The sequence below is a fragment of the Salvia hispanica genome, chromosome 5 (genome assembly GCF_023119035.1).
Source record: "Salvia hispanica cultivar TCC Black 2014 chromosome 5, UniMelb_Shisp_WGS_1.0, whole genome shotgun sequence".
NCBI lineage: Eukaryota > Viridiplantae > Streptophyta > Magnoliopsida > Lamiales > Lamiaceae > Salvia > Salvia hispanica.
In genome coordinates, this window is record NC_062969.1 from 3,138,589 (window position 1) to 3,165,644 (window position 27,056).

The 27,056-nt window shown below is 36.5% G+C and overlaps 3 protein-coding genes and 1 pseudogene across 7 annotated transcripts; 3 read left to right on the plus strand and 1 right to left on the minus strand.

Moving 5' to 3' along the window:
• Positions 1 to 724: 724 nt before the first annotated feature.
• Positions 725 to 5,842, plus strand: LOC125190811 (annotated as a pseudogene).
• A 9,066-nt stretch (positions 5,843 to 14,908) lies between these two features.
• Positions 14,909 to 17,068, minus strand: LOC125187538. Of its 3 annotated transcripts, none has more exons than XR_007170622.1 (6): positions 16,997 to 17,068; positions 16,548 to 16,659; positions 16,215 to 16,407; positions 15,933 to 16,117; positions 15,149 to 15,820; positions 14,909 to 15,047 (listed from the first exon to the last, which is right to left on the minus strand). XR_007170622.1 is itself a non-coding variant. In XM_048084148.1 (4 exons), the coding sequence occupies exons 2-4, from the start codon at positions 16,563 to 16,565 to the stop codon at positions 15,978 to 15,980; spliced, it is 351 nt and encodes a 116-aa protein (XP_047940105.1). In that variant the 5' UTR covers positions 16,566 to 16,659; positions 16,997 to 17,068; the 3' UTR covers positions 15,895 to 15,977. The 3 variants fall into 3 exon arrangements, 1 of the variants encoding a protein (XP_047940105.1); XR_007170621.1 differs by lacking the exon at positions 14,909 to 15,047 and having other exon boundaries at positions 15,489 to 15,614; positions 15,724 to 15,820; XM_048084148.1 differs by lacking the exons at positions 14,909 to 15,047; positions 15,149 to 15,820 and having other exon boundaries at positions 15,895 to 16,117.
• Positions 17,069 to 18,210: 1,142 nt separating this feature from the next.
• LOC125188271 (ornithine transcarbamylase, chloroplastic-like) lies at positions 18,211 to 20,904 on the plus strand. Its single transcript, XM_048085045.1, has 5 exons — positions 18,211 to 18,282; positions 18,324 to 18,410; positions 19,891 to 20,022; positions 20,128 to 20,403; positions 20,652 to 20,904. The coding sequence occupies exons 1-5, from the start codon at positions 18,211 to 18,213 to the stop codon at positions 20,832 to 20,834; spliced, it is 750 nt and encodes a 249-aa protein (XP_047941002.1). The 3' UTR covers positions 20,835 to 20,904.
• A 2,516-nt stretch (positions 20,905 to 23,420) lies between these two features.
• Positions 23,421 to 26,697, plus strand: LOC125186022 (phospho-N-acetylmuramoyl-pentapeptide-transferase homolog). 3 transcript variants are annotated; one of them, XM_048082323.1, is made up of 8 exons: positions 23,421 to 23,670; positions 23,766 to 23,840; positions 24,049 to 24,269; positions 24,443 to 24,890; positions 24,980 to 25,044; positions 25,464 to 25,657; positions 25,788 to 25,996; positions 26,316 to 26,697. In XM_048082323.1, exons 1-8 carry the CDS (start codon positions 23,539 to 23,541, stop codon positions 26,511 to 26,513), a joined length of 1,542 nt encoding a protein of 513 aa, XP_047938280.1. In that variant the 5' UTR covers positions 23,421 to 23,538; the 3' UTR covers positions 26,514 to 26,697. The 3 variants fall into 3 exon arrangements, with proteins under 3 accessions (XP_047938280.1, XP_047938281.1, XP_047938282.1); XM_048082324.1 differs by having other exon boundaries at positions 23,424 to 23,670; positions 26,331 to 26,697; XM_048082325.1 differs by having other exon boundaries at positions 23,531 to 23,670; positions 23,750 to 23,840.
• The last annotated feature ends 359 nt before the right edge of the window (positions 26,698 to 27,056 follow it).

The following is a 27,056-nucleotide window of genomic DNA, read 5'->3' on the forward strand; positions in this document are numbered from 1 at the left end:
GTAGATTTTATCAACAAATACAATTATTCATTGTGTTCCGAAGAAGTTTTAAGATGAATAATTATTCATTGTGGTTAATTCTTTATTGTGATATAATTTTATCTTGCCACTCCATGATTTAATGTTTACACATCATATTATGTGATTTGTTTCAAATTTATTATGTTTGAATATTGATTTGTATAGATTTTTTATTCTCATATAACTCATATTGTTCATTGATAATATTAAATTAATTAAAAATTAAAATTTAATATATTAAAAATATATTAATCTATGCATGCTAGTTTAAAATTAAAGATTTTTTTGTCGATTTATAGACCTAAAAAAAAACAATTCTTAATACTAAAAATTAAAAGCTGCCAAATTATGTAAGTATAACCAATCAATATTATTAATATTTATATTTATTAATTCAGAAGAAAACGTGTGTAATATTTTTAACTAATCAATAAAATGTGTATTATATTAATATGGGCCAGTCCACTAATTAACTAATAATCAAATATTAATAGAAATCAAATTAGGTTATATTTATATCTTGTTCTCGTAGCAGCGCTCTTCTCCTAACCGCAGCGCTTCCGGTAAGTTTTCTACTTTGTATTTTTACTTCTCTTCCTTCCCTTTTTCCTATACATCACACGTGATATTCAGAACTAGTTTTGATGTAAAAACTGTGGAATGTGAAAAAGCAATTTTTATTGTTTACCATGCATGTATATTTGATTCTATTGAGAGATTAGCTCCCACCATCAATCAATGGCGAAAAGAAAACGCCAGCAAGACAAAGCGGCAAATGAGAAGAAGACAGCAGACGAAGTAGGAGACGATGAGCGGAGCTTCGAAGAATTGGGGCTCGAAGCCCGCCTAGTTCGTGCCTTATCGAAGAAATCAATCGAGAAGCCCACTCCAATCCAGCGCCTTGTTATTCCTCCCATCATGGTGTGTATTTTTCGCAGTTCATCTAAATTTGCGATTACTTCATTTTTAGCTTAGTTTGTGCTTTTTGCAACGCAGGAAGGTAAAGATGTGGTTGCCCGAGCAAAAACCGGCTCCGGTAAAACATTAGCTTATCTGCTCCCGCTGCTTCACAAACTGTTCGCTGATTCGCCTTCAAAATCGAATCTTGCGTTTATTCTTGTTCCGACTCGCGAGTTGTGCCAACAAGTATGTTTCTTTGAATTTATGTAGATTTTTACCTCTATTTTTTGGTGTTTATTCATTTGCCTTGAATTGTCAAGGTTTATTCCGAAGTGACATCACTTATTGAGCTATGCAGAGTGCAACTAAAAGCTGTTCAGCTAAGGAGCTCGATGTCTGCTTCTGAATTGGTTGGTAAATTTAGTTTGGAATTTGGATTTAAGTTGTTGTAAATGTAACCAGTTCTTATTTTAATCTGAATTGGCAAAGAATGGAACTTTTTTTTACTTTTTTCTCTCATAGAAAACGTCCTTGGCTGGGCTTCCTGATATCATTGTATCAACTCCTGCTTGTGTACTAACATGCTTGAAAGATGGTATTCTACAAGCTAAATCACTTTCATTTCTTGTCCTTGATGAGGTATGCACATCATCTCATATTCACATAATGTTGACCCAATTGCACCACTATATAATAATTTATCCTAAATATTTTATCTCAGGCTGATCTTCTGGTGTTGTATGGATGTGGGGACGATATAAAAGCACTTGCACAATATGTTCCAAAGCGCTGCCAGTGCCTTCTCGTGTCTGCTACTTCAAGGTTTATTTCATTTATAACGCTGCTCCACTAATTAGGTTATACTACTTGGGTTTGTACCTTTACCGTTTGAATTGAAATTAGTTGGCTCCATGGAATACTTTGGCTAGAATCTGTTATGTGTGTCATTTGTCAACGCGAGTATCGACTTACTGGAAACTGTAAATCGTTAAGTTGGCATTTTATTTTCCGAAAACAATTGCTTATTCCCAGATCAGTGGGAATCGGCTTCTATTTCTTTTTGAAGTTATGACATGTTCTGAGCTGGGTACTGGGAATATTTATAAACTTAATGGCATTGATCAGCTCGTGTTTCTTATGTGTAAATACTGCACAAAACGCTTAAGATGCAGACATGCAATACACTCTTTCATGACAGTCATCAATGTATTATCTTATCACCTGTAATTTTCTATCCATGCGTATTTGCTTTGATACTGTTCTCACTTTGTGAACTAAGAAACATGGCTATCTCTAACGCCTCCTTTAACCTGCATGTTACTCAGTGCTGATGTTGAAAAGCTGAAAAAGCTTATTCTACACAATCGATGCATTTTAACACTACCGGAGGTGGAAGACGTAAAGGACGATATCATCCCCAGAAATGTTCAGCAATATTATGTAAGTTATCTTATATTTTCTACATGTTTGTTAAAGTAAATTTTCTATTCTGGGCATGCAACTTTTGTATATTATGTGCACTTAATTACTATTTCTTTTATTCATTTTTTTGACGACTATGTAAACTAATGACCCTTTGGAGTCCCACCTGTTCGATGGGTCTGTTGCCTAACAATGAACCTGTTGTTGATCTTATTACTTGTGTAGATTTCATGTAGCGCCCGTGACAAGCTTATCCATATCCTTGCTCTCTTGAAGCCGGAGCTGATTCAAAAGAAAGTGCTGATTTTTGTTAATTCCATTGACACAAGTTTTAGATTGAAGCTTTTCTTTGAAAAGGTAACCGGTTCGCTACTCAACCATATGGAGTGATGTTTTATTGAAGCCCAAAGTGAATGAATTTAAGAAACCTCTTAAGTTACCAATTTACTAAGTGTCTAGCCTCTAATATTTATTGGCAAAACATTGAAAAAGAGTTGAAATGTTTCTAAGATTATATTCTTATACCATTAGCACTAAGAAAAGTGCATTCTGTTGAAGTAATTTGATATGTTTTGCCTGTTGTGGATCTTGTGATTCACAATCAGAATAGTTGAAGAGAAACATTTCTATCACTTACAAGACATAGGGAAGCAACTAATTGAAAGATTATTGGATATAAGAATACTTGCAGATACACATGAAAATAAAAACTGCCTACTCTTGTATGTAATTTTGAATTCTCGTACTTAAATATGCATGTAGAATAATTATTGTGTTTATACCTGCTATCTTTAGAATTAATTGCTAAAATAAACATCATTGCCAAGTGAATGCGACTTTCTGTTTTCTAATATAGTAACTCTTTGGGTGTTGCCCAATGCTGTGCCTGTGTTCCAATATTGTTGTATATTTTATGTTATTAGGGATCAAAAGACTAACTACAGTTTTAATCTTGCAGTTTGGAATAAACTCTGTAGTTTTAAATGCTGAGCTCCCACAGAATTCTCGTCTACATATTCTTGAGGTACTAGTTGAAATATTCTCTTTGCTTTTTCGATTGAATGTTAGGTTTTTCATTTTTGTTGTAGAACATTGTCTTGTACAATCATTACTTCAGACTCGAACTGAGAGAAGAACTTAAGTTTCGGCATCAGTTCTAAACCCTTTTTAATTTTTTTTATATCAGGAGTTCAATGCTGGTCTGTTTGATAACCTTATTGCAACTGATGACAGTCAATCAGCAGAAGAGAAGAAAGACAAGGAAACTCATGTTTCGAAAAAAAAATCTAAAAAGCACCCCAAGAAGTTGGATGCAGAATTCGGTGTAGTAAGAGGAATAGACTTCAAAAATGTGTACACGGTGAGCTAGTGATTGGTCAACTTGTACTAAGCTTAGTATTCTCTGGTTGTTTATCTATGCCATTCTGGATGGGCTTATTGAGATAGTGTCCTTCTAATCGATATTATCTAGTATCTACTCCTTTTATGTGTTAAATGAAATGAAGAATATTGTATGCCTAATTTTATACATTGAGATTTTGCCACTTTATCTGTTTGAAAGCTGTATGCTGCCCTATTCACCCTGATCATATGGCAAATTTGTGTTTTTGAATTGTTTCATCAACAGAATTTGTGCTTGTTTATTTGGTAATTATTTCTGACAAATTGATGCCACATTGTTTTGCTATTTTACTTTTTTATAGGTGGTGAACTATGACATGCCTCAAACTGCACCTGGATATGTGCATCGGATTGGACGTACTGGAAGAGCATATAATACTGGTGCATCTGTTTCTTTAGTAAGATTATTCATGCGATCTCCATTGCACCTTCAAAAGGACTTATTACTTACTACTATTTGTTTCACCTAATCAAACAAATTTGCTAGTAGCAACATTTATTGAATATTCTGGATTTTCTCATATTTATTATGGAATCTGATTCACTAATCTGAATTCCAATCTATAGGTTTCTCCTAAGGAGATGGAAATTTTTGAAGAGATCAAATCTTTTTTGGGAGAAAATGATGCAGATAACTCAAAATATATTGTTGCTCCATTCCCCTTCCCTAGGAAAGATTTTGTGGAGTCCTTGCGCTACAGAGCTGAGGTAGATTGAATTCATTATTCTTTCAGTAAAAGCTCATTTTATAAGTGGAAGAATTCCTTGAATAATATGCTATACTCATGTATTTCACAGTGTGATTCTTCTTATGTTTTCATGATTCTCTTTTCTTTTTCTCTATAAACCTTTGTGGTATAAATTAGGCAGTGTAGAATATCTTAGGCTATGCTACTCCCCACACACAATCCATCTAAACTATTTTCTTTTAAATGGTCCAAAAGCTGAGTCACATTCTTGGAAAGACACGATTTATTTATTTTAAATCCAAATACTTTAGTAATACCTAAATAGATATCCGTCAATGATCTTGATTTTGTTATTTCAGGATGTTTAATGATGCTTAATGCATGACCTTAACAGATATCCGTCAATGATGTTATTTTCAATCCAAATACTTTAGCAATACACCTAAATAGATATCCGTCAATTATGCTTAATGAATCACTTTTGTTATTTCAGGATATTTCGAGGAGCATAACAAAACTTGCAGTGAGAGAATCACGTGCACAGGATCTAAGAAATGAAATTCTCAATTCAGAGAAGTGAGTTAGCTCTTCTGGGAAAAGCAAATAGTTTCTTCCTTATCACACCTTTGTTTGGTTCTTGGGCTTCTATTTGTGACTTTGCTTAAAGAGAGTTACTTTACCACTTGGGTTATGAACTGCAATTACATGTTAGTATTGGTGTTATCTAGTTTTCTCATAGAATGCTGCTTGTCTTATTTCTGAATATGTGTAGGCTGAAAGCTCATTTTCAAGAAAACCCAAATGACCTAGGTAAAACTGAAATCTTAAAATTTGTCAACTTATTTGATAGTTGGTTGATACCTGTTGCTTTTCATTGTGTAGATCTGTTGAAACATGACAAAGTTCTGAGCAAAAAGGAACCTGCTTCGCACCTTCGTGATGTGCCGGAGTACTTACTGGATGCAACAACGAAAGAAGCTAGCAAGATTGTAAAGCTTGCTAGAGCTGCCATGGGAAATACTGGTTCTACTAAACGCAGAGGTTTCAAAGGAAAATTCAAGAAAAGTAGAGATCCCTTGAAAACATTCTCTGCTGAGGTAAAATACTTTTTTTTCTTCTTTGCTAGTTGCCTGATGAAGCATCCAGGCCATTGCAGTTTAAACAAAGTCTTGGTTTCAGGCACCAAAGCGGGGCCGGCGGCCGTAAAGGCGGAATAAAGAGGAAAGGCAAAAACCAGGATGAGTGACATACTAACACCAGAAAACATTTATCTTATTGAAGTTAAGTTGTATATTATATGCAAGCGAATTATTAATATATTGAAGAATCGTAGTGACTATTGGCAAGTTCATTATTTACTGAAATTTTTGGTCATCCCTTTAATAGGTTTGGAGTGTCACATTCCTTTTGACTTTCTTGGTGCTCATATTTTCTGTTGGAGATCATAATACAACCAGCTTGGCAACCAGTTTCAGTTTCCTGTTACAGTTTTATATTTTTTCAATAAATTAAGATTTTATTTCTTACTAATAGATAATTAATGAAAGAATTTCCACTAAAATTAATACTACTAAAAGATACTCCCTCTGTTCCATAGTAATGGAGGCAAAACTTTTCGGCACGGAGATTAAGAAAAATTGTGTTAGGTGAGTTAAATAAAGAGAGAATAAAGTGGAAAATGAAAAAAGGTAGAGAGATGAAGAGAGAAAAAAGTAAGAGATAGTAAAGTAGGTGTGGAAAAATGTATTGACTTTTACTAAAAAGGGAAATGACTCTATTACTATGGAACGGACGGAAATGGAAAAACGCTCCTATTACTATGGAACGGAAGGAGTACTATTTAAATGAAATTAGTACGTAAGATTTGCAGCTTGGGTTTGATTGACTGTGTTTTGGTAACTGAAACTAACTTGTTTCACAAAGAGCCTTAAACCTTCTTTATATCAGGTGATATCAATTTATTTTTAATTATTTTATTCTACATAACAATTAATATACCACACAAGCCTATCTATGTCAATTTAATAATCTATTTATACATCTTTCTGATTTGAAATAAAATGAACAAAATCAAATTACATACTCCATCCGTCTCCTAAAAATAGAAACTTCTGAAACAAAACGAGTTTTAATACAAAATTAATAAAATAAGAGAGAAATAGAAAGAAAGGTGCGTTAGTGAAATTTAGGGGACAAACTAAAAGAAAAGAGTTTTTATTTTTATGAGATAAAAATAAACATTTTATATAAATTACTAGCATATGAGTATAGTATTATTATAAATAAAATTAATACTAATCAATTTGATATAGAGTGGACTACAAACGACACCCCTAAGTTTGGGTAGTCAAACGCTAGACACCCCCAAGTTCTTAAAAACGCACCAGTTCCTTCTAAGTAGCCCTCCGTCAACAAAATATAGTTCCATTTGTGGATGACACGAGTTTTAATGAAAATTAGTAAAGTAAGAACAAAGTTGTTAAAAAAAATAGGTAAAGTAAGAAAGATAGAGAGAACGTGATTGAAGTAAGAGAGAGAAACTTTCTACTTTTAGAAATGAGACTACTTCTCGTGTACAACTGAGATGGCAACATGATTCATTTGACAACATTAATATAAATGATACATTAGAAAGACCAAGTGGCATGACCAACCACTCGTAGAGAGACCATCACAAGTTTTGAATGTTAGCCACTCATCTCCTGATCTCATTCGGATTGGATAGTAGCAACTTCTAAGATCAATCTTTGATCCTATCTTAATGTCATCCAATTGATCAAGAAGATCATTAAGACGACGAATCGGAAAGCATTACTTAATGGTAATTTTATTTTCCGCTCTACTGTCAATGCACATGCGTCACGAACCATCATATTTTGGCACAGAATAGCTGGAACAGCACATGGGCTTTTGCTAATTTGCATATGGCCTTTGGAAACGAGCTCATCTACTTGTCTTTGCAACTCCGCGTGCTCTCTTGGATTCATCCTATAGGTTGCTTTGTTAGGAATAGAAGCGCCCAGAATTAGATCAATAGAATGCTGAATATCTTGCATTAGAGGGAGTCTATGGGGAACTTTTTCGAGTATCATATCTGAAAATTCCTCAAGAAGAGGGTACACTTGCCATGGGACATCATGATCAGCTTCGTTTTCTTCAAGAACCACAAAAGCATAAGCTGTCAAAGGCACATGTATCGTCTTGTGAACTCGAGATTTGGAGAGTAGGTTGCCTCTTTCGCTCCTTGAAGGTTTGAAAGCATAATTTGCCTTCAATGGTCCTAGAGTGATTTTGCACCATCTTTGACAAAAGTATAAGAATTTAAAGCCATGATCATGTATAGGTTTCAATCATATTGCCAAGATCTTCCCGAGAAGTATGTGACAAAGCATCCATTGGAACATCACACCAAACTTCATCCTCGACTTGAATCCTCTTGTCGTTTCTCCACCTACGAGCCAATTTGCAAACATCATAATATGTCCAGTAAGTTTCCAATTGGACAACATTACAATTATCATGCTGAAGTCCTCCAAGAAAACGAGCGATGGTTTGTTTTTCCTGGCTCCACGATATCATATCTCATTATGGTGAGACAAGTTCAGCCATGTTATACAACTCCTTTTGCTTTGAGATTATGATATTTAAGGAATGCATTGTAACACCCTGATTTTTCCTATTTCTTTTATGTTTGACTTTGGGAGAACATCCAACGTTTGATCAAATGTTGTCTTGTTTTTTAACGTTATACCTGATTGAAGATAAAAGTTTTCGAAATGCCAAGAGATATGAATTTATTGGAATGATCTTAATTTATGAAACCACATTTTATTTTCCCGGCTTCGCGAACGATGCGAATGAAATAGGTTTTATTGAAGAATGAGACGTATTTCGATGTCGTGAAAATAGAGTTACAATTTATGAGTCCAGATTGGGCCAGGAGTAATTAATTGTTTTATGTCTATGTGAATTTAATGTCTTGGATGATCGAATATTGTGAGAAGTGTGTGCATAATGTAGCCCAACCCAATAACCAGTCCAGCCCAAGAAGAGAAAGAAGGAAGCAAGTTCAAATATCTTGAACTAGCCGTTGGAAGGTGTTATCCGTTGGAAGGTGTTAGGCAGTTAGAGTTCTGTTATGGTTTGTTCCTTTTCTCTTTTCATGATTCAGCCGTGTAAAGGCAGTTAACTAGAGGTGTATACAGTGTGGATTCTCAGCTCATTGTTGAGAAGATGATCATAGTGTAATCTCTGTTTTCCCTTCAATAAGATCTTTCACACATTTGCCTCAAGAACTCTCACACACTTCTAAATATCTCCTTCTCGGTTTCAAGTTGATTGGACCCGTCTATGGGAAAGACGCCGGAGAAGGGATCGATTGCAGACAGCGAGGTTGGAGGATGAGAAATTTATCGGAAGCAATGATTTTGGGCTTTGGCGATTGAAGATCAAGGCATTGCTAATCCAGCAAGGATTGTCTGCAGTGCTGGAAGAAAAGGAGGATGATCAGAAAAAGGCCGATGAAGTGCTTGATGAAAAGGCAAAGGCCAAGCTAGCTGAGATTCACGCTAAGGCACATAGCGTGGTGATATTATGCCTTGGTGATATGGTGTTAAGTGAAGTTTCAAAGGAAACTACAGCAGCTGGGGTCTTGACCAAGTTAAAAAGTCTCTACGTGACAAAATCTTTAGCCAATCGGTTGTGTATGAAGCAGAGGCTGTACTCATATAGGTTCTTGGAAGAAAGAGAAATCGCGGAGCAGCTTGAGGAATTTAACAAAGCTGTGGATGATCTTGAGAACATTGATGTTCAGATCAATGATGAGGATAAGGCCATCATGTTATAAAACGTCCTTCCAAAAAGCTTTCATCATCTAAGAGATGCAATGGTCTATGGAAGGGAAAAGACCATCACTCTCACTGAGGTCCAGTCAGCTCTGCAGGCTAAGGAGCTACAAAAGGGATCTGCAAAACCCCACGAAGTAGTTCCTGAAAGTCTCCACGTCAAGAAATTCAAGAAGGGAAAGTTCAAGAAAAAGGCTGATGGGAAGGCCTCTACTTCAAATCAGAGGAGAGTAGATCATGCCAATGGTGTAAAAAGCCTGGACATCTCAGGAAAGACTGTTATGCCTAGAAAAGGAAGCAGGCTGAAGGCAACTCATCCCACTTCTAATTGTGTTGACGAATGTGATGCACCATAAATTTTAAATGTCATGGAAAGTGGTTTGAGTGGTGCATGGATTATGGATTCTGGTTGTAGTTTTCATATGTGTCCTCATAAGTCTTGGTTTCATGATATGCTATTGGTTCTGTTTTGTTGGGTAATAACTATGTTTGCAATGTGAGGGGGATTGAAATGGTGAAGCTGAAAATGCATGATAGATTTGTTAAGATGTTGAGTGATGTTAGGTATATTCCTATGGTCAAGAGGAACCTAGTCTCTCTTGGATTATTGGAGAATAAGGGCTTTACTTTAAGTTCATCTGATGGAAGAATGGAGGTAAGAAAGAGGCATCAGGTTGTTATAGTGGCAGAAAAAAGAAATAGCCTCTATTACTTGCTGGTAGAAGCTGTTACTGGAGATTCTAATTCAGTAATAAATGATTATATAAGGTTGTGGCATGAGAGGCTAGGACATCCAACAGAAGGGAACATTAAGGAGCTAATAAAATCTGGTCTGATCCCAGGAGATGTCACCACAAAACTTGATCCATGTGAGCAGTGTGTTCATGGAAAGGCAAAGAGGACACCATTCCCCACATGTGCTCATTACTCTAATTCACCTCTTGAGTATGCACACTCAGATCTATGGGGCCCAGCACCAGTAAACACTTTTGGTGGTGGAAGGTACTACATGATTATTATTGATGATTATAGTAGAAAAATATGGGTCTACATCTTAAAGGAGAAATCAGAGGCATTTCAGAAATTCAAATATTGGTGCAAAGAAGTTGAAGCTGAAAAGAGCACAAAGCTGAGATGCTTGAGGACAGATAATGGCCTGGAGTATCTGTAAAAAGAATTTGATGCTTTCTGTAAAGAAAATGGGATCATGAGGCATCGAACAGTCCAGGCACACCACAACAAAATGGAGTGGTAGAATGTATGAACATGACTCTCATGGAGAGAGTGAGGTGCATGTTGTTTGGCTCAGGTTTGAGCAAGAAATTCTGGGGGGAGGTTGTTTCTACTGCTACATATTTGATCAGTAAATGTCCATCTACAAGCCTGCAAGGTGAGACTCCATATTTCAAATGGTATGGTGGACATGGAGATTACTCTAAAATCAGAACCTTTGGTTGTAAGTGTTTTGTTCACATCAAGCAGGGAAAGTTAGAGGCTCAGACTCTCAAGTATGTGATGTTGGACTATCAGAAAGGGATCAAGGGATAAAGGTTGTGGTGTGTTGAAGAAGGGAAGCATAAAGTGGTTATTAGCAGAGATGTAACCTTCATTGAGCATCTAATGACATATCTAGCCAAGCCAGATGAAGATGGGAAGAAGTCCGACTCTACTCAGATTGAGGTGGAGCATCATGATCAGTTACTTGAGCCTCTGATTAATATGGAAGATCAGTCTCAAAAATCTATAGATATTACCTTTGACACAGATGAAGAAAGCCTATCACACACTGATGATTTGAGGAATTATCAGCTAGCAAGAGATAGGACTCGAAGAGAATAGAAGAGCTCCAGCAAGATATGCAGAAGCTGACATAATTTCTTATGCCTTGTGTACAGCCGAGAATCTGGAGTACTCTGAACCTGCTACATACAGTGAGGCAATATCAGCTAGTGAGAGCAAGAAATGGATTGAAGCAATGAAGGATGAGATAGACTCTCTAATCAGAAATAAGACTTGGATCCTGGTGGAAAGAACTAAGTTTATGATGTTGGTCAGTTGTAAGTGGCTATTCAAAAAGAAGGTGGAGTCTACTGGAACTGAGAATGTGAAGTTTAAAGCTCGATTAGTTGCAAGAGGTTTCACTCAAGAAGAGGGTGTTGACTACAATGTAGTATTTGCACTTGTAGTCAAACATCCTTTAATAAGGATCTTGCTAGCTGTTGCAAAAGAGAGATTGGGAGATGCAGCAACTTGATGTGAAAACTGCATTTTTACATGGAGATCTTGAGGAAGCAATCTATATGTATCAGCCTGAGGGATATGTGAAGAAGGGAGATGAGAATAAGGTGTGTCTAAAAGTGGCTTTGCTAGATATGGACTCAAGCAAAGCCCAGGGCTGTGGAACAGGAAATTTGATGCACATATATCTAAAAGTGGCTTTGCTAGATCCAAGTATGATGATTGTGTGTACATCAAGAGAAGAAGTGGAATCCCAGTTGCATATCTGTTGATCTATGTGGATGACATCCTCATAGTAGGTCCATCTAAGCATGTAATTCAGCTGGTGAAGGATGGACTGAATAAGAGTTTTGAAATGAAAGACCTTGGAGATGCAAAGAGAATCCTAGGTATGGATATCATTAGAAGTAGAAAGGAGATGACTCTTTGGCTATCTCAGGCAGATTACGTGTGCAAGGTGTTAAAGAGGTTCAACATGAGCGACGTGAAGCTGCAGCTACACCAATTGCTCACCATTTCAAGCTTTCAAAGAATCAAGCTCCAGGAAGTATTCAGGAAGCTGAGGAGATAGAGAATATTCCCTATGCTAACATTATTGGTAGCTTGATGTATGCTATGATTTGTACACGGCCAAATATCTCTCATGTAGTAAGTATAACTAGCAGATATATGTCTGCATTTGGGAAAGAGCACTGGAGTGCATTGAAATGGGTGCTCAGACATCTTAAGGGAGTAGGCAACTATGGTATCCTATATAAAGGTTGTGATGATTCAAAGGAGGAAGCAATTCAAGGTTACTGTGATGCAGACTATGCAACTAACCTTGACAACAGAAAGTCCCAGACACTCATTCTCTGTTTCAAGTTGATTTTCCCTCAAGATTCATAACAAATATACCATCGCCAATACGAATTGACGATCGACCATATTCATACTATGTTATTCTCCCACTCAAAGTTTTCACCAATTGTAACTTGTCCTTTGCTATTAAGGATCAAATGCTTATACTCCTAAGCTACTGAAGTTTTGGTCTCATATGCTCCTCTTCAACGATCACATTTCATTATTCTCCAAATTTTCTTTTGCTCAAAACTATGAGAATTAGCAATGTTCAATTATTAATTAAGTGTATACTAGGAAGAACATAAATTTTACCATTAGAAATGAAACGTTTGTTTTTCACGCATGTTTTGAAAAATTAATAATAAATAGTTAAAATAGAGAAAAAATAAAGTAAAAATGAGAATAATATAAAGGAGACTCTCCTCTACATTATTTTCTCTCTTACTTTATTTTTTCACCACTTTAGTTCTTTATTATAATTTTTTTAAAATAAGTGCGCAAAAACAAACGTTGCATTTTTAATGGGACGAAGGGAGAATATTTTTATAAGTTTAGTATTTTATACTATGGGAGTAGTACTATATTTTTGCAGGTCTGTAAATTCAAATATTTTTTGTACGTGCAGTAATGCATTTACTTTTGCTATTATTAATTAACTCTTAATTGCTAACTACTCCCTCCGTTCCAGATAATTCGTTCCAGTTTTCCATTTGGATCCGTCCCATATAATTTGTCCCACTTCACTTTACCATTTTTGGTAGTGGACCTCATATTCCACTAACTCATTCATATTCACATTTTATTATAAAACTAATATATAAAGGTAGGACTCACATTCCACTAACTTTTTCAACCCACTTTTCATTACAATTCTTAAAACTCGTGCCCGGTCAAAGTGACCCGAATTATCCGGGATGGAGGGAGTACAATTTAATTAAATGTATTAGATCATTAAATGAATGATCAGCGCTAAGTGCAAAAAAATATGACGGAGGGGTATAATTGACAATACCAAATATAATGTAATTGAAGAAGAAATACACGGTAATTAATCCTTTCACTTCCCAAGAAAAATAACTCTCGATGTTCCAACTTCTCTCTCAACATTCTTCCACGAAACACGAAAATTCAATTGAAGTTCGATTCAAAATCCCGCGATTGAAGTTCGGTTCGAAACCCAAGCGACTGAAGTTCGAGTTTGGGTTGAAAGTTAGTTTACAATTAGTTTACTTGTTTGAACCTGATGGAGAAAACGATAGAGAAAGGGAAGAGGAAGAGATATTCTGCGGATGAAGAATTGGATGAAGGTAAAAACACATGTTTAATTAGTCTTTGATTTCAACTAGAAAACACTCAATATATTAATGTTTTGAGAATGATGAAGTTTGCGATGTAAATATTTTGTTTGATTTCTTCGATTTCAGCTTTTCAAAATTATTTTGATTCCGTTGTAAATCAATGTAATATTTCTGTGCTCCTAGTTCTGATTTCTTCGTGATTAAAATTTATTTTGTGTTATGGATTCCTTAATTATGGATAAACATATATTGACATAGATTTCTAGATTCGTTAGATTTCTAGATTCGTTTATGTTCTGGTTTGGTTTATGTTGTTCTGTGTAAATTTATTTGAGAAGTATGCATGTTAAAACCTTATATTTCTGCTTTTTGTAAATTAAATTGACATTATAGAAATTATTTTTCTGTTTTGTGTAACGGTAAATGTGTCTGTACTTTTGTATAAAAAATTGCCATTTTAGGTTCATTGTATCGGCATTATATGGACTAGAATTGATATTGATGTATACTAGATAAATGAAATTGATGAGCGGTTAATAATCATTATGTGTATTGAATGCAGCGAAAATTCTTTATGGCATACCTTAATAGGAAAAAATTGGATAAATTGGAGAGAGTAGTGAAGGAGGCTGAAATTCTATATAATAGACGTGCAGTGTGGAAAACATCTAAAAAAGTGATTGTGGTGTATATCTTATAAGGCACATGGAGACATACTTTGGCCAGAAGCCAAACGAGTGAGATATTGGACTTACAAGCAAATCCATAAAGAATGTTCAGATTTTGAGGGGAAAGTATTGACGAGCTTTGATGGGGCATCCTTTAATCATAATAATTTAGAGAGCAAGTGGAAGGTGCGAGAATATTTCGAGAAAACTAAGGGTGAGAAGAGTGAATTGGATTGCGATTTATTGGGGTATTCATACTAATAGTGATCCAAAGATCTTCATTGAATCAATCCGCATACAGCTGCACTCTTAAAATCAATTAGACAACTAAGCAAATTAGACAACACATTCCAGACCTGCCATGAGAACCACACTTGCCAACTGGCTGCATCGTAGAGCGGGTGTTCAGTCTCAATTTCTTTCGGCTCCAAGTGATCTTTGGCTTTGCTCAAAATTTTGACATTTGATGGTCACGAAGTGAACCACCGTTTATGTTCGGGCTCTGTGCAGCTGAGAACTGAGAAACATGGTCATTCGCATTCAAAGGTAGAGGAGCACCAATTGCGTGAGACGAGTCAGGAGGGCAGGTTTTCTTCAGTCGGTGGGAGTGACTGCTACAGAAGGCAACAATGTCGATTATGAGGATGGAGCTGCAGCAGCAGCAGCTGCTGCTGAGGCTGCAATGGTTTCCTGTGCCCCTTCACGAAGCTTAATGTAGTCGTCCTCAATAAAGAACAGTTGAGATAATCCAAAAAATGAAACATTAGCAAAGTATCACCAGAAGAAGTCAAAATACAAAAACCAACAAGAAGGTAGAGATATACTTCAGGATGACCAGCTACAAAATCATCAAGCCTTCCATACTTCCTTTGGTAATCATGCCAGTGAAGAGGGGCGAGCATTTTCCCAAGTCTATTTGGAAGCTGTTCCAGGTAGGCCATAACAATCATGCGTCATTGTTGACTAATTCAAATATGCAAGTTTACTAACTGTTGAACTAATCCTAATTCTGCCACCAGAGCCTATTGAGAGAGCTATCGATGCTAATAATATTCTTTCATCCAGTAGAAAACTTTCTATAGTGTTTCCTGTGATACTCTTCTGTCCAGCAGATACAGATGCATCAGCTGCACGAATACTCGAGCCATTATTTGTGGTGTTCTCACTGAAATTCTTAACATTAGCAACTCTCTCGGATAACGCCAGGCCAGCAAGATCGGGATTATTTTCAATTGGGCTCCTGTTTCCCGTTCCATGATCATGAACATGGTTAACTTGTTCCTCCTGTGTCTGTTTTAAAATAACACAATCTCTCAATTCCATTGTGAGTCGTGACCGTTACCAAAGAAAGCAAAAGCTGGGGGAATGCTCAATCAATTACTCACTACTTTATCCAAACCTTAGAGGCGTTGCCATATTCTAGATGATCCAATCTAAGTGCGCTTCGAAAATGGGAAGACACTTGCTGCAGATTCTCTGGAGATTATTATCATAACCTTTTCCAATGGAGTCGGGAACCAGTATAAGGTTTATTCAATGTGATAAATCAAAGAACTTGACAATCGGTAGAAAAAACAAGTTGCTGAAGTATCGTAATGAACCACATACCTTGCCATCTCCATTTGCTGATGGGATTGAATCAGCAGCTAATCCTCAGCTGATATTTGAATCCAAATTATTCACATGAAGAATCTGACCATTCCCAGAGGCTTCATAGTCAAGATTAGATCGAGTTTTTACCACATTTTGTACGGTTTCTTGATATTGATTAGGGGTAGGAACATGTTGGCCTTCTGGTAGACATTTTGAACATATTGAAACAAAGAAGATATCAATAAACTAACTGGTGTAATTCTTGAAACCAAGGCAACAGAATAGCATGACACTTACCTGCTGTCAATTTTGAAGGGAGGGCAATGTGGATACTGAGTGAAAATGAGACGGTATAACATGTGATGGATGAGGAGCACCTTGTTGATGCATTACAAATGGATGCAAAGCAGTCACCTGTCCGGGTTGAGCATAGGGTGGCATGCCAAGAAGGGGGCGAATGAGCAGAGGCAACAACTTGAACATTGTCAGCCTGAGGAAGAAAAAACAGATTGTCCTTTATGCCTCTTCGATTTAATGATTATAATGTAATAAGCAATTATCAGGATTCATGAAATATAATGACTAAGAGAGTTGATTAACCAACTGGTTTAAGAACCAAAAAAGGACAACCTGTTCTTGCAACTCCATGAACACACGATCTTTCTCTTGAATATGTTCCTAAAGTTCTCGGATTTGATTAATGTGCTGCACCCTTTCAGCTTCGGAGCTGTCCCTTTCCCTCCTACAAATGAAGCGTGAATATCATAAATTCCAAACACCTTATATAAGTATAAAGTGAAAAGCTATCATAAAAATGTTTTTATTCAGTTCAGAAATAGAGACATGGAAGCAGGAAACAACATGAAGCATCTTCAAGCAATAGCACAACAGGAACTACATACTTAACCAACCATCAGATCAGTCTAAAATCGAGCAATGGAATCGTCTAAAATCGATCAATTCCAACACACAAGCAGGATTTTCGCAATAACCTAATCGAATTCAATTTTTGCCTTGAAACAAAATGCAAAACGCAAAGAAAAACATTCAATTAAACACAATGCGAGATGATTTCCGACCTCGTTCGCGGAGTTTCGAGCCGATTGTTCTCGACACAACACGCCGCTCCTTGCGAGATGGCTGGGAAGGAGTTTTTTTTTTATATATAAATATTTAATTGCCTTCTTACACTAACTCACATCTGCATGATTTTTTACAACCAAACATTAAAGTCATAAAATATATTAAAGCAAAGAATGAAGAATTTGTCATAATTTTAGACTTAATTAGAATCACAATAATTAAATATCGCAGCCCCAAACGGAATATTCTGGATCCGCCACTGTACGTCATCAAAAAATATGAACTATTCTTGAATCCGTCACTGTCCGTCCTAAAAAAAATATGAACATTCTATTTTTTAAATATTCAAAAAGCATATTACCCATATACATCATTATTTACAACTTATACCAAATAATTCAGTGGACCTCATTTTCCAATAATAGTATTTCTACTATCCTTTCTCCTTCCATCTCTTACTTTATCAATGATCTAATAATTAATAATTCTCCTTCCATTTCTTACTTTGTCAATGATTTAATAAAACCCTACTTCTACTATTTAAAATAATCACCTTCCCTCTACTCAAAATAATCCTAAAACTTTAAATTTACGCAACCCTCTCAATTTAAATTATTTTTTCACAAAAAATTATAGTACATCCTCCATCCCCAAAGAATATGCAATTTGGGTTCAGCATGAATTTGAATTCAAAATTGATAAAGTAAGACCACTCCCTATGGGAGAGGCCAATGGGAGAGGTTATCTTTCTCTCTCTCCTGCCACATCAGCAAATTCAACGATAGCCTCATTGTTAGGTCTCTTGTACGTTGTGTCAGACCGCAGTAATGCTCACATTTGCCTTCTCCGGCATATGGACCGTAGACGGAAGTTTCCATGAATTCCCCCTCATTTCACCCACCGAGGTTGCCAGCTGGGATGGCTGCTTGTTCAGCATATCCATATTAGTCTTTTGCTCCTTCTGAGCTATTTGCATCCCTTGCACCACTTCGTTGTTGGACTGCATCTCGTTCCTCATGCTCCGCTGAGAGGTGAGCATTTCCCCCATCATATCTTACATTGACCTCCTCGGCCGGTTGGGGTTGTGGAATTGGTTGTGTCCTTGCTGGTGGTAAGGGTTATACTGGCTTTGAGAGTTCTGCTGGTAGTTTTGGGTGTTCGAGGGGTTCGGTTGATTTTGGGTAGGCTGGTAGTGGTTGTACTGGTTAGAATGGTTGTCTTGGTGGAAAGGTTGTTGATTCTGGAAATTTTGGTTTTGCGAGTGTTGGGGATTCTGGTTCGGGTAGTTATGGCAGTTTCTCTGGTGGGGTGGTATATATGCAGAACTTGAGTTTGGATTTTGCAGTTTTGATTTTGGGATTGGCTTTGTCGTTGTTGGTTCCTTCCTGTCCAGTTGGATTGGTGATCTGGGTTTGTAGGTCCACAGTTAAGCTTCTGACCTAGAGGGAGGTTCTGGTCTTGGTTCTGGTTTCCATCTCTCGGCCTGAAATTTGGGCGGTCCCTCCATTGTGCATCTTTGTTTCTCTAAGGGTTCCAGTTGTTGTTTTGATTCCAATTCCTGGCTGCATTGACTTGGGCTATCTCTTCCTTATCCTCTGGTTGGTTGCATATAGGACTCTGCTCTCTCTGTTCAACGATTTGCCCAAGTGTTGGGGAGGGTGGCCCGTTCTTCTCTATCGCTGTTAAGAGCATTTTCTCCATTCTCATTTCCATTTTATCCTCCTTATCTGCCGCCGAGGAGGAGACTGGCCAGGAGGAGACTCCTAACCTAGTCGTGTCGTTGGCACGATGACCTAAAATCCCTCGGTATCAATAATTTACTCAACCCACTTCTACTGGCTAGTATAGCGGATATAAGGGTTGAATCCCACAGAGATAGATGAATGCACGTTGCGACCAAGAGATAAACGAAAAGTAAAATCAAACTCCATAAAGATCAAATCCAAGTGAAACACTTTAGAATCTAAAAGATAACTGGATAGAAACGGTTCTAAACAAAACAACAACTACAATTTAACTACGAAAGCGATTAAAGATTGTTTTACCCTCGGGCGGTGGAATGGTATTTCGGCTACAATGATGTAAAATAGAACGGCGGTGAAATCTTCTCCGGCAAGTCATTGGAGTCTTCAAGTGATCATAATTGGCGGCGAGGAACGAGGAGTGTAGGAGCTAGTCGCCACTGCTGCTGGAACTAGAGTGATCCGAGAGAAAAGTGAGTTGTGGAATTGAGTGTTCTTTCTCTCTCCAAGTGACCTTCTATTTATAGGGTGACTTGCCCTAAAAATTTGGGTTGTTTCTCCTTGTATATTGTCGCTTTTGCCCCTATAAAATGGTTGGTCGTTTCCTAGCAATCCTTCCTTCTCCATCTCGAGCCTTTTGACACGCATACTGGTCAGTATTGCACGCTTTCTGACGTCTTTTCTCACTTGAATCTCCGGGTTCTTTCCTACTGGCTTGTATCCTTTTTCCTATACAATTAAACAACTTTCTTGCAGATAATGCACGTTAAGCTCACATACTGGCCAGTAACCAAGGCCTAGAATATGACTTATCAATATCAAAATGAGATATTTATTTAGAGTAGTTATAATTTTTTCTTGGAGCTTATATTTTTCCAAAAACATAAAATTAGATGATATAATAATATAATTCTCCTAAGAACTATAAATAAGTTTTACTACTGCATGTATTATAAGCACCAGAAATAATCAATGCTCGAAATTTTGATAGAATGATATATTGTGGAAAAGAAATGAAATGAATTATTTATGACAACGATCATTCTAGTTTATACATATATTTGATGGCTGGATAATGAAATGAATTGGTTGCAGTCTGGTCCATTATTTCAAAATCTGTATGTTAAATCAGTGTTTTTGTTTTGCAGGATATTCTTGATCTTGCTAACTACGCCACTGTCCCTGTGATCAATGGCTTGACAGACTTTAACCATCCTTGTCAAATTATGGCTGATGCACTCACGATCATTGAACACGTTGGTCAACTTGAAGGGACAAAGGTTAGCCTATGTGCAGCTAGTTTGTAGGTGGCCATTCTTCTTTCAGTGTCGTTTTTCCTGATGATGGTTGATAACGTTTTGTGCCTCTGTTTTGGTAAATGTTAGGTTGTCTATGTTGGAGATGGGAACAATATTGTGCACTCCTGGCTGTTGTTGGCATCTATCATTCCTTTCCACTTTGTTTGTGCCTGTCCCAGAGGCTTCGAACCTGATGCAAGGACAGCTAAGAAAGCAATGAAGGCTGGAGTCAGCAAAATAGAAATAGTTAATGATGTCAAAGAAGCTGTAAAGGGAGCTGATGTTGTCTATTCAGATGTTTGGGCCAGCATGGGACAGAAGGAAGAAGCTGAATACCGTCATACAGCTTTTCAAGGATTCCAGGTATGTACCTTTAATTGATAGATGTTAATTCCAAACTTATATGGTGAAAGAAAGTGAGAATCAATATCTGAAATTAAGCCGCAGTTGAGTCAGCTCATTAGGGGGACCCCGATGTGTTTGCACTGTAGAAAAGTCTTTACATTGTGTGGTCAAATGCAGTGAAAAGTGCATAACATGCGAATTCCTGAACATGTCCGATACATCATGTTTCGTGGATTTCTAAATCATGCTGCCTGATAATTTGTTAGGTGGACGAGAAGCTGATGAAGATAGCGGGTCCAAAAGCATATTTTATGCATTGTCTGCCAGCTGAGAGGGGTGTTGAGGTCACTGACGGTGTCATTGAAGCCCCGAACTCCATTGTCTTCCCCCAAGCTGAGAACAGGATGCACGCGCAGAATGCTATAATGCTTCATGCCCTTGGGCTTTGATTGCTGAACCTTCGCATTTTAAGTAGCTTTGTTTTAAAACAATGTTGGTTGTTGTATCAGAGATGAGCAAAGCGTTATTGTTTTGAACTCTGCATTATCAAATGAAATTTTGTTGCAATAACAAATGAAATCTTGTTGCAATAAAACAATGCTAACCAATAGATAAAAAAAAAAAAAATTCAACATGCATGTTTAAATAAGTATTGTTTAATAACAAATGGAGTATTATTTAAAATGTCTATCGTTTCAAATTAACTTAATCATAATTATATTGTTTAAAGCTTATCTTATTTTTCAATGTTTTTTTTATTCCTGTTTGATTTTTTTATATTCCGGTTTTATTATTTCAAAAGATATGGGAATTAAAAAGTAGTAGTACTAAACTACTACTAATAATTAAAATGCCAATTATCAGGAGATCTATCATTCGTCAGACACAATCCATATAAAAAAGGGCAGCACAACTAAAATAAATCAAGGGCTCAATTTATTTATTCCAATAAACATGAATAGTAGCTAGAGAAACATATGGAACTTAATTAGTCCAATTTGCTACTTTTTCAAAATCTGTGAGTGCCTCCGGAGGATATTTAGATGTGCGATAAAAACCTTCTTCTCTAACGAGATAATAACATCTTTTATTTGCACATCTACTTTTGTAAATATTCGCATCAAAAACATTAATAGACTTATCTCTTCCATTCCACAAAAACTGACATGAGAACGAGGTCACCAACGGGACTGCACAGAAAGAAAACGTGAACTCTTTTCCATGATCGAGGCTTCCAGAATCTTTCGATGAGCAGTGGAATCTCAAAGGTGGCGATTCGAGATCGTTGTGAATATAAACATGTGATTTTTTGGACAGAAAACAAGCTTTTGTTGTGTATGAAAAAGTCACGAGAAATACTAACAAATATTTCAACATGTTAGAAGTTTTTTTGGCAGCTATTGATTGGTATTTTTGGATCTGCATATTCATGTATATATAATACAAACATACAGAGAAAAAAAGAAGATTTGACAATAATTAAGGAAAATAATATTTACTTGCTTGAATTTGAGTATATAGTCATTTAATTTCTTAATTGAGGATCTTTTTTTGGAGTTCAACTTTTAATATAGGCAGGTACTTGATTGAATATAACTATAAATTATAAAAGTGAATCTCATTGTAAAATTCAAATGTAAATATTAACTTAAATATGCATTAAAATTATAGGGTTTGAACACGATAATGTCAAGATTCACTTTTATGTAATAGTGACACTCGATAAACGTTTTCAAAATATTTATGGTAGTCGATTTGTGTTATAATTAAGTTGACTTTGATTTATAATTAATAATTTAACAAAAATAAGAAACTGGCCCATTTTTATAAACCAATATATAACGCAAATCAAGTACCATAAATATTTTCAAAAAATTTATCAAATCATCAAGTGCCACTATCATCATATGCTACTAGCTTAGCCAGTCTTTTGATTAATTGATTAAAGAAACGTGAGTTGAATAAGTTAGTAGAATGTGACCAGATCCAACAATGAAATTATTTTTTCAACTTTTTTCTATTGATCTTTATAAAATTTATTCAAGTGTAGTACAAATTATTATGTAAAAGCCCCTATAAATGATTTAAATCACTTAAAAATATACTTTATAATAAAATTTAGAAATTCTAGTCCCTATCGATAAATATTTTTGCGTCCGCTACTGGTCTCACTTATATATATAATACTATTAGTTTTATAATAAAATGTTAGTGGAATAAGTTGGTGGAATGTGAGGTTTATTTATCTTGAAATGAAAACTTTTATTGTGAGATGGAGTAAGATACAAAATATGACTCTTATTATCGGACGAAGAGAGTATTAAATTATAATTGGATGAATTGATTTTCTTATAGCTGCTCCAGTCTTTTGATTTATTCTAATTCTATAAATTAAATAAATTTGATTTTCTTGGATTATTGTCGTTGAGTGAGATCTTCTTTCCAAGGTATATATTAAAGAATATGCGGATCCTAAACTACAAATATTTCAACATGTTTGAACTGGGAGTATATGTTATTATTGGCTTTTTATGCATAACAAAACTTGTTTTATTTTACATTTTATATAACAAAATTTGAATATTCACGCTCAGGGAGCCAGAGACTAATAAAAAATGAAATAGTTTATACTCTTTTTTGGAGACGAGAGAGTATCAGAATGACATATTTATTCACAAATTAAGAGAGTAGTAATTTTTTCTTGGAGCATATATTTTCCATAATATAATTCTTGACAGAACTATAATCATAAGATTTACTACTGTATGTATTATAATTTATAAGCACCAGAAATAATAAATGCTCGAAATTTTGATAGAATGATATATTGTGGAAAAGAAATCAAATGAATTATTTATGAAAACGATCATTCTTGTTTATATATATATATATGCCATCTTAAAAATAAAAATAAAAATAATGCGTGGATATTTTCCACTGGTCGCCGAAGAGGCATCTGTTAGTGGCGAGTGCGATGGCTCTAAATATATGGCGTGTCATCGCTCACGCGCTCTGTTGGCGCGTTGGCGATTCTCACCCTAAAGAGCTCTTCGGAGATTTCAAAGCTGCGGTAAATTCATTTCCCCCTCTGGAATGAAAGATGGAAATCCTCAGTTGCTGACTGCTGAAGTTAGATTCTAGGTCTGTGCAGTCATGCAATTGCAATCTCATGCTGTGAGTAGGAGGAATCTCAATCATGTAGGGTTTCTCGCGGGCTGCTGCTGTCTCAGACTCCCGTCGTCGCGCCTCTCTTTCGGTAGCGCCTCCGGTTATGCCGAGCACAAGGTGATTAATCCTACGACGCGATTCAATCGGATGTTTGTGCGTTTGATTTCGATATAAATGCCGACTAATTATTTGTCAGCTGTTGATTGGGACAGTTGTTTGAATCACGGGTTCCTAGCCATGGATTTCGCGCGGCGCGCGGAGTTCTTCGAATTTGCGCCATGGATGATGTATGTGTGCAATTCGCTAATGTGTTAAGCTCTGTGACCAGGATTTTGGTCGATTTACTTGATTGTGGATTAATTTCTCAAATTTATAGTTAAAGGAAATAGGCTGAAGTTTCTCAATTCTGTAAAATGCAGAATTGGTGAAGTTTTGTAGTCTTTATTTGGTTGTTTTCTGTTACATTAGAACTAATTGGTTAAGCTCTGTGACCAGGATTTTGGTGTTTCATTTGGTGATTGGAGTAGTAATGATAGGCCCTTTGAATATATGTATTCATCAAGCGAAGGTGAAGACAGCGACGGGGATTTATTTCTGCAGCCGATTACGGATGTTGATCTTCCTACCTCAAAAGAGCGGTTGCTGCCGTCTGATGACACCGTAACTGTGACTGCGCATAGGCTTTCAACGCTCGGCAGCACGAGAAGGAGAAGAAAGTAAACTTATGAGCTGAATTGACTATAACTTGCGACCTCTACTTTTTTCAGACTCATTATGTGCATTTTGCAATGTTGTTTTGTTGTTGATGTGTTGCTTGCTAATAGAATGCCATTTATGTATGTTGAATTTATTGTCTGACTCAGGTCTTCGTGGTGCTCTCTGCTTGCAGGACTGTTTATGGAATTTGGAACAATGTTGGACTTATGTCGTTCTCAACATTCCTTCTTTTACTTGTGGATCAGTGTGCGTGGCGGATTGTTAGATTGCCTCTCGCACCGTTCTACTTGATGCGGCCTTTCCTGATATCTGTAATTTTAGTATCTTGTGCTGGCTATATTTGTGTCCCGTTGTTTCGTATGTTTAATATGCGGTCAAGAGTAAGGAAAGGGGCACCTATCCAACACTCTTCAAAGAAAGGAACCCCCACAATGGGCGGCTTGTATTTTGTACCGATTGGCCTACTTGTTGCTGAAGTTGTACTCAAATTTTCATCCGTTGAAGTTTCTGCAGCAGCAGTAGCAACTATGACATTTGCTGCAATTGGTCTATTAGATGATTTTTTGAGCATCAGCAATAAAAATGATGGCCTATCTGCTTGGGTTAGGATTTTGTTGGAGGTGAAGCTACTTTTGTCTTCAGTCATCTCATTATTGTTTCTTTTCGAGTTTTTAGGTTTATTCTGATCTCTATTTCCTACATTACTTAGGCAGCTACCGGAATGTGGTTCTCCTATTGGCTGTGGACAACGGACATATCAACACCCTACAACATGTATATCTTCTAGTAACTAATTTCGTCAACCTTTTCTTAAGGGTAACTCACACATCCATGCTTGCATCACAAATCATGTGTGGCACCATCATGAGCTTCAGCAACCTGTGAACTCAGTGTTACTCTTTGTTAGTGACTGCTTCAACCTTAACAGTTAGCTAGCAAGAACTTGACACTTTGTAGTTAAGACTTAGGTACTTTAATTCAGTGTTCGTGGGGATTATCAACCTGTAGGTCCGTGTTGTCCGTTTCCAAGTGTACCATAAACAGATAATGCTTATCAAGAATCTCATGTCACCCTTTTTTGGTGGTTTTTACATTCATGCATAATGCATTTTTCTTCATTATATTTTCTAATAGCATTTCTGCTGTATTAGCAAGAGATTTGCTTTGTTACTCATGTGTACTTCGTATGTCAGGAAAACTGTGGTTCCTCTACCCGGACCTTTGGGCCTTGTTCGCCTTGGGAAATTTTATCCAGTCTTGAGTTCATTTTGTTTTGTTTCCATGGCCAATGGTGTTAATTTGACTGATGGACTTGATGGTCTGGCTGCGGGAACTGCTGCATTAGCATTCATCGGAATGTCAATTGTTGTTCTTCCTATATGCTCCGGTAGTTGAATAATCTTTTGATACACCCCCTCCAAAATTGAAAAAAACTGTTTCTTTTGTACGTTTTAGCAAATTACCACACAGAATTGATGTCCCTGTTTCTGACTTGCTGTGGCTGCCACCAATATCAGATCTTTCAGTGTTTGGAGCATCGATGGCTGGAGCATGCGTTGGTTTTCTTTTCCAAAACCAGCACAAGGCATCTATATTCATGGGCGACACAGGAGCTTTAGCTTTGGGTGGGGCTCTTGCTGCAATGGCTTCTTGCACTGGAATGTTCTTCCCATTGTTCATTTCATCAGGGATATATGTTGTAGAAGCACTTTCAGTTATCATACAGGTTTTTATCTGAATCTCATTTGCATAACTCTATGAAATAGTATCTATCATTTTTGGAAGGTGGTAGTCTAAACAATATCTGCTAGCCTATGTGTGAATTTTCGTTACATTTTCACCCATTCTGATTAATTCATCAATATGAACTTCATCCATTTTCACCCATTTGTTGAAACATAGTTAAAGAAGGAACTTTGTGAACTTTTTCTATTGCTCTGTCTGTTGGATTTGGTCATCTAAGACAGCTGCAGGTAACAAAGAATTAAACCTGCTGATGCTTGTGTAGAGTAGTCAGAATGTCATATGTTTCATCGCCTCACTAGAGGCTTATCTTTCAGGTATCCTTCTTCAAGGCGACCAAGCATTTCATGCGAAGGGGATACCGAATTTTTCGAATGGCACCTTTCCACCACCACCTCGAGTTATGTGGAGTTAGAGAACCTGTAGTTGTGGCCGGCGCATATTTTGTTACTTGTTTGTTGATCCTATGTGCAGCGTTCATCGGCCTTGCTTCTGCTTGACCAGCAAGTCTGGATGCGTTGGTGCCGACTAGTTACGGATTAGCTACTGTTCTCCACTAATTCTTCGCAAGGTTCATTTTGTTACTAATGTTTTCTTCAGCAGAAGTCAGATGAAGTGAGGAACTCATGTTCATGTACAGCAAAACCAACCAATTTTGATATCTAGCACTGATTTTCTTCTACAGTTCTATAATGAGTTAGATTGCGGTTGTTTGTTTTTTATTTCCTGTAATAAACCACCATCAAGGCAATGCATGGCTGAAAACTATATATTCAAAGAAAAATATATAAACAAGGAAAAAATATAAATGAAATGAACAGATCACTGTTACAGTGAAGTGTGAAGTTTGAATGTTTGATTGCAGCAATGTGTTGAAAAGGGACTGAGCCACTTTAATGCTGCAGTATGAAATAAAAGGACAGATGAATCAATATCTGGACCAGGTATGGCAGTTAAGAAGCTAGCCTAGTCATATGGAAAAAATAACAAATTTCTAGTACTAATCATCATCATCGTTGTGACTTTGTCGTCAAATTTTGACT

Bases quoted from the DNA above. Each gene is read 5' to 3' on its own strand.
- LOC125187538 (XM_048084148.1), bottom strand. The intron at 16,118-16,214 runs GTAAGTGTCATG...AATGTCTACCAG, and splicing joins CCCTTCAAAATTGACAGCAG to AAGGCCAACATGTTCCTACC.
- LOC125188271 (XM_048085045.1), top strand. From the start codon at position 18,211: ATGGTTGTCTTGGTGGAAAGGTTGTTGATTCTGGAAATTTTGGTTTTG. The intron at 18,283-18,323 runs GTAGTTATGGCA...GTATATATGCAG, and splicing joins TGTTGGGGATTCTGGTTCGG to AACTTGAGTTTGGATTTTGC. The intron at 20,404-20,651 runs GTATGTACCTTT...ATAATTTGTTAG, and splicing joins CAGCTTTTCAAGGATTCCAG to GTGGACGAGAAGCTGATGAA.
- LOC125186022 (XM_048082323.1), top strand. From the start codon at position 23,539: ATGCAATTGCAATCTCATGCTGTGAGTAGGAGGAATCTCAATCATGTA. The intron at 23,841-24,048 runs GTATGTGTGCAA...CTCTGTGACCAG, and splicing joins GAATTTGCGCCATGGATGAT to GATTTTGGTGTTTCATTTGG. The intron at 25,045-25,463 runs GTATATCTTCTA...TTCGTATGTCAG, and splicing joins ATATCAACACCCTACAACAT to GAAAACTGTGGTTCCTCTAC.